The sequence below is a fragment of the Sturnira hondurensis genome, unplaced genomic scaffold (genome assembly GCF_014824575.4).
Source record: "Sturnira hondurensis isolate 20B ecotype Veracruz unplaced genomic scaffold, ASM1482457v3 Scaffold0006713, whole genome shotgun sequence".
In the NCBI taxonomy this organism is placed as follows: domain Eukaryota; kingdom Metazoa; phylum Chordata; class Mammalia; order Chiroptera; family Phyllostomidae; genus Sturnira; species Sturnira hondurensis.
In genome coordinates, this window is record NW_028079344.1 from 4,952,060 (window position 1) to 4,962,868 (window position 10,809).

The following is a 10,809-nucleotide window of genomic DNA, read 5'->3' on the forward strand; positions in this document are numbered from 1 at the left end:
TGGGGGGCTTAGAAGCCTTGAGAAAACAAAGAGAAAAACAGCCCTTATTGGGTGATTGGGTTGTGGGAGGCCTGAGGTCAGAGGCAAGGGTTGGAGTCAGGGTCAGGGTGGTGCCCCATCTCCATGTCTGGGGCACCTTGGAACATTACCTAAGTTCTGTGTTTTCTTGTCTGTTAGTGATAATAGTATATGCCTCTCAGGGTTCTCATGAGAATGAAATTAAATTAGACGTGCAAAGAAAGAGTTCAGCATTGTGCCTGGCACATGTAAGTGCCCAACAAATGGTATCAATAGTTAATATCATATTATCCTCCCAAGCAGGGCCAAAGAGACAGGGTTTCTTTTCCTTTATGGCCTTGGAGGTTTTATTTTTATTATCTTTTATTTATTATGCTGTTACAGTTGTCCTGATTTTTCCCCCTTTGCCCTCCACCATTTACCCCCCCACTCCCTCAGGCAATCCTCCCTACCATTGTTCATGTCCGTAGGTCACACATACAAGTTCTTTGGCTACTCCATTTCCTATACTGTGCTTTACACCCGCATGGCTATTCTGTAACTGCCTATTTGTACTTCTTAATCCCCTCACCTCTTCACCCATTTCCATCTGGCAACCATCGAAACGTTCTCTATCCATGATTCTGTCTCCATTCTTGTGTGCTTAGTGGTTTTGTTTTGTTTCGTTTTTTAGACTTTATTTATTTATTTATTTACTTTAGGCAGAGGGGAAGGGAAGGAGAAAGAGAGGGAGAGAAATGTCAATGTGTGCTTGCCTCTCGCATGCCCCTTACTGGGGACCTGACCTGGCCCACAACCCAGGAATGTGCCCCGACTGGGAACCAATCTGGTGTCCCTCTGGCTTGCAGGCTGGCACTCAATCCACTGAGCCACACCCGCCAGAGCTGTTTTTTAGATTCAGTTGTTGATAGATGTGCATTTATTGCTGTTTTATTGTTCATAGCTTCGATCTTTTTCATAAATGAATCCCTTTAAGATTTCATTTAATACTGGTTTGGTGATGATGAACTCTTTTATTTTTTTCTTGTCTGAGAAGCTCTTTATGTGCCCTTCAATTCTAAATGATAGCTTTTCTGGGTAGAGCAATCTTGGCTATAGGTTCCTGCTTTTTGTGACTGGATATTTCTTGCCAATTCCTTGTAGCCTGCAGTTTGTTTTGAGAAATTAGCTGACACTCCTATGGAAACTCCCTTGTAGGTAACTAACTTGTTTTTTCTTGCTGCTTTTAAGATTCTCTCTTTATCTTTAACCTTTGGCATTTAAATTATGATGTGTCTTTGGAGTTGGTCTTTTTGGGTCCATCTTGTTTGGGACTCTCTGTGCTTCCTGGACATGCATGTCTATTTCCTTCACCAAATTAGGGAAACTTTCTTGCACTACTTTTTCAGATTTCCAATTTCTTGCTGTTTTCTTTTCCTTCTGTCCCCACTATGATGTGACTGTTGGGCCTCTTGAAGTTGTCCTAGAGACTGCTTATAGTATCTGAATTTTTTTGGATTATTTTTTCTTCTTGTTGTTCTGATTATTTATTTTTTGCTTCCTTATGTTCTAAATAATTGATTTGATTCTCAACTTCATCCACTCTATTATTGTTTCCCTATAAATTGTTCTTTATTTCAATTAGTGAAATAAAGAACAATTTCTGATTGGATCTATTTTATGCTTTTGAGGTCCTCACTAGGTTGCCCTGGAGGGTTTTCCATGGAATCCAAGGGGAGTTTATGTTTACTGGGTCCTGCAGTGTAACTGGTGCAGCTGATTCTGGCGGAAGGTTGTGATTCCATGCTGTGAAGGGATCTAGTCTCTCTGGGAGCTGTTTTAGGGGCAAGTTGAGAACAGGCAAAGGCAGGGGGCGTCTTCCAGTCAAGACCTGGTTTTTCTAGCTGGAGGAGAAGCTGATAGTTCTTATTCTCTATATGTTGTAACACTGAAGTGAAAACTTTAATATGGGTAAAAGAATCTTGATAAGTTTCTCCTAAAAGGAAGAAGACTTATGGACTATTGTTTTCTTATTCTGATTTTATAACTGGATTATAAATCAACTCAAAAAAACCCAGACAACTTTCTAAATATTAAGAATCTGTAAGAATTCTGAAAATCATCTACCTATATTGGTATCCTCTTTTTCATATAGACTCACAATTTACAGCATCCTAATTTATATTTGCCTCCTTTTATTACCAATCTGAATTTTAAGGCCAGAGTCTGTCTCTGAAGATACTTTAGCAATCAATAGCCTGTTTGTTTTCTGAGATTGTTTGGAGGAAACTGACTACCTTAAAATAGGAAACATTAAGAATTGAGAAAGAAGTTCAAATAATTGCCTAACTTCATATTTTATTTAATCATTTAATACTCAGCAAATGTATCACACTTAGATGGATTCAGTTTGGATCCAGAAATCTTTTTTTTTTCCTTTTTCATAGGAATTTAGAGTTGATTTTCTGGCAGTTGGCCAGACTAAAAGGAAAGAGTAGAATTAAAAAGTGGTCACATCCTCATTCTGGGTTCCATTTATTTGATAGTCTGCATTTTTCCCTTTCCCTTAATTGTTTCTTGTAAGAGACTGACTATCCTCTGGATCTCGGAGTCATCCAGAGGAATGAACCGCTCATGAATAGTGTTCATACAAGTTGCCCTGCACCCAGGGTTCCTTGGCCACTCTGTGGTGAGCTGGGGAGGAGACTGCACCCCAGGCTAGGGCCTCAGGACTGCTTAGAACTTGGTGAGGGAGCCATATGCCCTGGACCTGCAGTGCAATGGAGTACCTGGCCTGTTCCTCAATCTTTAGGGGGGTTCTTGGTCATTTTAAACAACCGTGTATGTGTAGTTTATACCTCAAAGACCAAGCTAATGAAGTCAATTTCTAATGATGGAAAAAAGCCCAAGAAGTTGGCAGATAACTTCTGATGAAGCTCCACTGCAGTCCAATATGAGAGATCAGTGGTGGCCTCTCCTCTCTCACCTCTTTAAAGTACAGATTTTAATGGCCCGGCTTCTTTGTTTTGTTTTTGTTTTGCAAAAGAAGTAGTATTTATAGTAGATACTTTGGAGACCCTGAAAACCCACAAAAATTGAAATCACCTTTAATTCTATCACCTGAAGATGATCACTATTAACATTTTAATACGTATTTCTACAGTCTACTTTTCTAACAAACACAGGTAACACATACATATATTCAGATTCTATTAGCTATAAATTGAAGTTACAAAATATATGCTGTTTGTCAGCTATATTTTTCTTTTAATGTATTTCCTGAATCTTTAAGTATTCTTCAAAAACATCATGTTAATAACCTTCACAGCCTTTATTTACTATTGTAAAAGGTACTGTGATGGACATTCTTACCCATAAATGTTTGCATATATTTCTGCATTTCTCTCTACTGGGTCACAATATATGCATTTGTGAGGCTATGTTGCCCACCTGAAATGCTGCAGGACCCCTCACTCTTATTGATCTGTGTGGAAACGCCCACCACTGTGGACACTTGCTAACACGTGGGGTCATGCTTCTTTTGGTCTGTAAATCTCTTAAGTGAAAAAATGGTATCTTCTTGTTTTAATGCCTAATTGTGTGTTTATTGGCCGATTGTTTATTTTCTTAGGAAAGTGGCTTTCCTATTGCTTGCAAAATATTACTCTTTTGTCTATCTTGTGTTATAATTTTTTCCACTTCTGTCATTTGCTTTTTAATACTGTAAATGGTTTCCTTTGATATATAAAAATTAAAAATCTTACTAATCCATTCTATTAATATTTTTTATTAGATGCTTTGACTTTTGTTTCTGTGTTTATAAAGGCCATGTCCCAAGAACAAATAGAAATCCTTCACTTTTCTTTCTAGTTTATTTATGATATCCTAAATCTATATTTTTAAAATTCATCTGGAGATTTTTGATAAATGATAGGGATCTCACTCTTTTTTTCCTGTTAGACAGTTGTTTCCCCAACCTGTGCCAAATTGCCGTTCTTTCTCCCCACTGTTTTAAAATGCTGCCTCTGTCAATTGTTAGTATCTTATAAAGTTTCACATTTGTTTCTGAGCTTCGTTTTGTTCCATGGATCTGTCTATTCTTGTACAAGCACCAAACCATCATATTATATTTTTGTACCTAATGTATAACCTATGGTCATCATTCTTCCTTTTAAAGTGTTTTTGGCTGTTTTTACCAATCTATTTTTCTAGCTCAGAGGTCAGCAAACTTTCTGAAAAGGGAATAGCAAACTTACTATTTCTGATAGTAAATATTTCAGTCACTGCAGGCCATATGGTTTGTCGTCACAGCTCAATTCTGCTCTTATAGCGGAAGCTGCCACAGGCAATGGCAGAGTGGCTGTGCGTCAGAAAAACCTAGTTATAGAACAGGCTGTGGGTTGATTGTCCCGAGGGCCATAGTTTGCCAGCCCTGTTCTAGATGAATTTTTGAATCATTTTGTCAAGTCCTTCTATCAGCTTACCTCCCTCACCAATAAACAAAAGGTGTTTGTGTGTGTATAGATATCCTTACACGCACAAATACTTTTTGTGTGTCTGTGTACCTATATCACAGTATATGTTATATGTATATATGGAAACAAAGAAGAACTTGGCTAAAATGTTATCCTATTATAAAATGACTTTGGAGAAACGTGACATCTTTAGAATATAACATCTTCTCGTCAGATACCACCAAGTATTGCTTTGTGTTTATCACCAAAGTTTCATGGCTTCTTTTGTGTAGGTCCTTCAAATTTCTGGTTAACCTTAATCCTTGCAGTGGTTTTCATCACAGTTGTCACTGTGACTGGGATCTGTGTTGCCCATTCCACGATTTGCTAGAAGAATCGCAGGACTCAGAGGCTGTTGTGTGCAGAGCTCAGCAAGGGGAAGAGACCCCTCAGCTGGGTGGGGAGAATCTGCGTGCTGGCACATTGCTGGCTCCCTCCCATCTGGAGGGCGCACCCAGACTGTGCGCCTTCCTCCCACCCCAGGATGCAGCCGCCCACGAATCTGCATCAATTTTCAGGAACTTCTGTCTCTACTCTTAGCTGTCATCTCACTTCTAGACCATTTTCTTGCCGCGTGGGCAGAATGTTTTCTGTTCTTTTGGAGAATGTGACGCAGTGTGGGGCTCACAGAAGGGGGGCTCCTTGCCCTCCCTTCCTTGATTGCTGCCACAGCCCCAGAATTACATCCCTGAGGTTGAAGCTTTGGGACCAGTCTTTTTTCCTGCTTCTTTATGCTAACTCTTCCCTGTGGGGAGTCATCGGAGTGTTCAGGTCACTCTAATCAAAGAAACTCCACTGCTGCGGGAAGAATCTTGGAAAACCTGCTTATTCTGGGTAAAACTCAAGCCTTTAAGACTTGCTTAACTTAACCTGTCAGAAGAGACTGGTTCTCTTTGTGGTGTGACCTTGCTTTTACCAAAAAAGCTAAAGGAAACAAAGCCACTTCTGCAGAGGCATCAGCAACCAGCTTCCACACCCGCCTTGGTTGGCCAGGGATGCCCACGCCCACGCTGATTCTATAACCATTTCATCCCTTCTCTCAATTATGTTTTTCTCCTCTCAGGCCTTCAGCCTCCTAGAGGCTCGGGGAGGCTAGAATTTTGTTTCTGAACCTTGAAATTCATTCAGTAAGTGGCATGGCCTAGTCTTCTGTGTGAGACAGTTAAATGTAAACAGAACTAAGTTAATTAGCTTAAGGTCTGACTGTTATATAAGTGACTTGCATAAGAGCCTCTTTTCCCAGCTGTGTTGGTGCATGGGTTGCAGCAAAGGAGCGGAGCAGGGAGGGCTCTGAGTCCACCTCAACTTGAGTTCCCCAAAGGCCCAGGTCCCTGCTTCAGTTCAGGGCGAAGCAGCAGAGACGTGGGGGAGAGGGTGCTGGCCGTCGTGGGGAATCTCTTCTCATTCACAGGATTGCCAAGATCTGAGGGGTGGCCAGCCACCTTAACTTTCCAAACTGCTTTCTTCCAACTGGTCTCAGGATTACGTGATTTCTGTCGGGTTTCAAATTCTTGTGTTTTCCCCTAGGATGCTTCTCGCTCTTCTTCCAGTCAGTTCTTTCTGTCTTCGTGCTTTACTGTGGCAGGACTGTCTGCCTCCATGTTATACCATTTCAGACACCCCTTGTCCTTTTTATTTATAGTTAACGTTTATGTTTCAGACCCATTTCTTGCCTGTAGCAGGCAAAGGTGTACTGTAATGTATATAAAGCTAGGTAGGGACCCAACCCACTGAACGATACGACCAAGGTTACATCACAAATGACTAAATTATGAATTCTCTTAGATTCTTAAGACGTAGGCTTCATCATGAATTGGAGTGGGTTATTCATGGAGAAGGTTTTTTTCCATAAATGATTCCCCCTCTCCACTTTTCTGCCTCCTACCATTTTTTTTTAAATCTGGCCATTTTCTTGTAGGCATTCAGGAAACATCAAATAATTTTGATATTTGCCCAAACAAAACATAATTAGAAAGATAAGACAGCCCCAGAAATATTACATGTTTATTTCCAAAACTTTCAACCTTTTCCTCCTCTTCTTGTCTTCCCTTCACTGGTGCATTTTCTCCAAACCACCCTCCTTTTTTATGAAACGGAATAACTGAGGAATACCTGAAATGTAATAATTAGGATTTAAATTCTCTTAGGATTCAAAGACCTCACCAACCTATTTAGCTGCCTTGAAACGTTGACTCTAAGTGGTTCCTGGTTGCAGTAGGGACAAAAGGGCCTCTGTCCTTGTGCGTGTCCCCTCCCAGTGGGGCAGAGGTCACCCAGGAAAGGTTCCAGTGTGGCCCCTCTGTGACAGAGTGCCCTTGGATCTATTTCAGAGTTCCCTGAAACGAAGAGGCAGTCGGGAAACATACAAAGAAAAGAAAACCTTTAACCAGGTAAGCAGAAGTTTCTTTCTAATGTTACAGCTCCTTAAAAGGCAATCATCTCATTTTGAATTTTCTTTAAAAATGTTAATGTTGCCTTTAAAATATTCACAGAAGCATCACCTGCCAAGAAAATTGAACTCACTCAAAACCTCCATGGGTGAAACTTTTCTTTGCGAATAGCTTCTCTCTTTTTTGCTTCTTGCACCGATAAGCTGGTGATTCCTTCAAGAAAGAGAACAGACCGGCCTTGTGTGAGGCAGAACTTGGTGCAGTTCAGGGCTCTGGCAATGCCCATACTGGTAAAAGTGCTCTGGCTTTCAAAGTCATTCAGACAGTAAACTAGTACAACTCTGTAGTGGTAGGTCATTCATAACGTACTGTTTTGAGCATTGCTTTTTTTTATATATGTGCAAGATGACCAGTCTTCTAAATGTCCTAAATGAAAGTAAAATGTTCTCACTGAAAGACTGCGAAAGTGTCGCCCTTCCTGTGTACACAGTATGTGTTCTTCAGGGCTTTCTTAGCTTTTCTGATACATGCTTTACTGGATTCCTTTCTTCTGTTAAAAAAAATCTCTGCCAGTATTAGGTGTTGGAGAAAACAATGGCATTATTGGGATATCAGGTCCCCAAGCTCCCCGAGCAAGTAGTAATTAGAGAGACGCGGAGAGTGCGGGTAACTGAGAGCTCTGCTGGCCCAGCCCTGTGAACTCCACACTGATTCCTTTGGGTTTCTCCATTCTCCAAACTCACTGATTCCCAGAGTACCCTTCAAGGAGGCCGTGTGAACAGCAGGAATGCCAAAGATTAACTGTCCCCTTCCACCGTCTCTGCTCCCCAGTCTCACGCTGGCATTCACTGATAATGGGGGAATTGAAATCTGCCGTCCCACCGCTGGGCACTTGAGCCCTCCTGGGCTTCCAGTATGTTTCAGTGTACTGGCTCTTGACCAGGGAAGATCTTTTCCTTAAAAGGGTAACTGCCACCCCATTCTGGAAGGGACAGCTTGGCACCTGTGGGTAAATCAGGCTGAGAATAGCCACTGCTGCCCCTCAGGAGTATTTGAGAAGTCGTGGGCACTGGGAATGTGTTCAGTCCCCCAAAGCCTGCAGTATCATTGAGAAAGGAGTTTCTGTCCAGCAGAGTGGTGGAATGGAGCGCCTTGGGAACTGCAGGTCTGCAACCAAAACCCAAAGGAAACTGGCACCCCGGCGCAAGGTAGGAACATAAGCAGTCAGCGCTTGGGGTGCTGGCTACACATCAGACTTGCAAGCCAAAGAATATATACCCATAGTGATATATTTTTGTTGCTTGACAAGGCCCTTCTGGCTGCTGGTGGTGGTGGTGGTGGTGGTCCTGTGTGTGTTCTTCCCCATGCCATGCTTGCCTTCTCTGCTTGCCACAGGGACAGTGCCATGTGGAAATTTGACTCAACCTTCTGCTTTCGTACTGCATTCCTGGAGCTAGCTATCTGATGATCTCTTGAACCCAGAGCTTGATATCCTTCAGTTTAGGATTCAGCCTAGACCCTTCCCCCAGAGTTTTGGCAGAGTGGAAGAAAGTCTGTGGTTACAAGATAAGATGGGTAGCCAGCCTCCCGCTGCTTTGGCCGAGGCTGTGATTCTCCATCTTGTTAGAAGGAGTAACTTCCCACCCCCAGAACAGCCTGATGCCAGCTCGGCTGGCCTCCCCATCCCCCGTGCTGGCCCCCGAAGGCACAGCACCTTCTCCAGCCGCTTCAGGGCTGGCCCCTTCGTGAAATGCAAACTCTACCTTGGCTTCAAAGATTGTCATTTTTTCAAAACCTGCTTTATTCTTGGTGGCAGGCCTAATAACGCATGGGTGTTTAGTAGAAATGGCAGCATGCTTTAATCATATGTCCAAATTCCTGCTGTGTGTATAGTTCTTTCTTTAAGGAACAAGAAGACTTTTTGGATATTTTATCAACCCTCAGGTAATTTGGAATTGAACCCTCATTAGAGTCTGTTATAAAATCTTGTTTCTTAAACTAACCCAGATTTAGGTTCAAGGAGATGGAGGAGAATGGTTCTGGTTTACAGTCAGACTTGTGGGGAGGGCAGATAGAAGGGCAGTGGTGCAGGGTTCAAGGTTTCCATAAATCAAGGCAATTTGAGGGCTTTTCAGGATTTTTCTACTCTAAACACTTTTAATCAAGCATTTCAGAACCCTTGTGGAAGGCGTGGGTTCCATGTGTCTCTCAGAGATCCTACCCACTTCCTCAACTTCTCAGTTCCACTTTTGGGGGAAGGAGGGATCGCCTGAGACTTCCCAATCTTAATTTGAAATAAAAGCTGCCTGAACTGAGCAGGTAATTCAGCTCCTCATTCACTCTTTCTCAACCTGACCTCCCGTGTCAACGCCTCACCAATTGCAAGTTTCCATGGAGGCAAGGTCAGGCTGTTGATCCAACAGGTGGTCTTGCCTGTCTCTGGGTCTGCCCAGGCTGGAGGTGGGCAGAGGATGGAGTTCCCTTGTGACTGGTGACACAGTCTTCCATGACCTCTGCCACCATTCTCAGGTACCAAGGTGAATTTCTCCACTTCAAGGTGGAGATAGGATTACTTAGGTGACTTTGGACAAAGGACAAACACTGGCTATCAGTGTAGTGATGGGGCTAAGGGCATGGCCTTGTCTCCCTGTCCCAGGCTTTTTGCTCTCAAACTAATCCATTTACAAAGTATTGACAGTCTACCTCCATTGATTTCTTGGGAATCTAGGTTTAACACAAAATTGGAAAGGTGCTTTTGATTGTTTGACTTTAGAAAGTTTTATGAAGTTGGGATCACTTAAAAGTAAAATGCCATTTTCTGGTACATAGTAGGTACTCAGTATTTACTGAAAGAATGAATGAATCAACAAATAGCATACTTTCCCATTAGAATTAGTATTGATTACAATATATGTCTTTTATAGCCCATCTATTCTTTATAGGCATATATATATCATTACCTGACCAGATGTGATAAACCCGTTTTGCCCAGTGTGAATTGGCAGACAGCTTTATTTTCCAGTTAGTCACAGAAATCCTTTTTATGTCTGTTTAACCCTCTAAAACCCAAGCTCTGAATGGGATAAGTTCTTAGAACACAAAGACCATACTCTGTTCCCAGTGGTATTTGTACATTGCTCTCTGATGCACAGGAGTGGAAAAAGAAAGCAGAATTACAGGCTTCTTCCCCTAATATTAACTGTGTTTCAGACAAAGCAGAAAGTTAATATCAGGATGATAGAGTATGGAGATTTATCATACAAACCACTCTACTATACATTGTTCCATTTGACCTTCAAAACGACCTTGTGTTCAAGTGAGGATTGCTTCAGACATAATGTGACAATTCACCAGGGCTCTGTGATCAGCCATGGTGCCAGGGACAGAAGGGGTAGAAGTGAGACTCAGGGTGGCATGTTTGACCCCAAGCTTGGAGGACTGCTTTGTCCCCTGCTGAGGGGATGGCAGGGGGAGCACTGTCCCTCAGAAGATGCCCAGATAGCACCAGGCCCTGCTCTCCACGCAGCACTGGCTCGTACTTGGCCTTGGATTTTTCCTCGAGTCTGCCTTGTCACATCACTTTTTTGAGGATTTATGATTCAGGGAAGAGGGCTCTGGGTGGGTGGAAGGATGAAAGTTGGGGGCCATGAAGAGAGGTTTAGGTTTTTCTATATTTTTCTGACTAATGGTGAGAGTGTGGCACAAAAGGGGGGGTGGGTGTAGAATGAGTGTAAAAGCTGTGTCAGTTCTACCAGGCACAAACTGGTCTCAAAGAACTCATTCCCCCCCTGGGGGTTGACTTGTTCCGGACATCGATTAGATGACCCCCCCTCTCCTGAGGTTGGTGGGTTGGACTGCCCTCCAGCTTGCTTTTGAGTTCTCTGTGTGCTGAAGTCTTTGTCCTCGTG

At 42.5% G+C, this 10,809-nt stretch overlaps 1 protein-coding gene across 9 annotated transcripts in view; it reads left to right on the forward strand.

Annotated features, from left to right (window-relative positions):
• The window catches only part of MTCL1 (microtubule crosslinking factor 1), a 148,371-nt gene that overhangs the window by 82,344 nt on the left and 55,218 nt on the right, over positions 1 to 10,809 (forward strand). For 4 of the 9 annotated variants that reach the window (XM_037050343.1, XM_037050345.1, XM_037050347.1 and 1 more), the window contains exons 4-5: positions 6,842 to 6,901; positions 8,032 to 8,109. In XM_037050343.1, coding sequence (XP_036906238.1) covers positions 6,842 to 6,901; positions 8,032 to 8,109 — 138 coding nt within the window. The remainder of the gene's footprint in view (positions 1 to 6,841; positions 6,902 to 8,031; positions 8,110 to 10,809) is intronic. The other 5 variants (XM_037050346.1, XM_037050349.1, XM_037050351.1 and 2 more) reach the window with 2 other exon arrangements.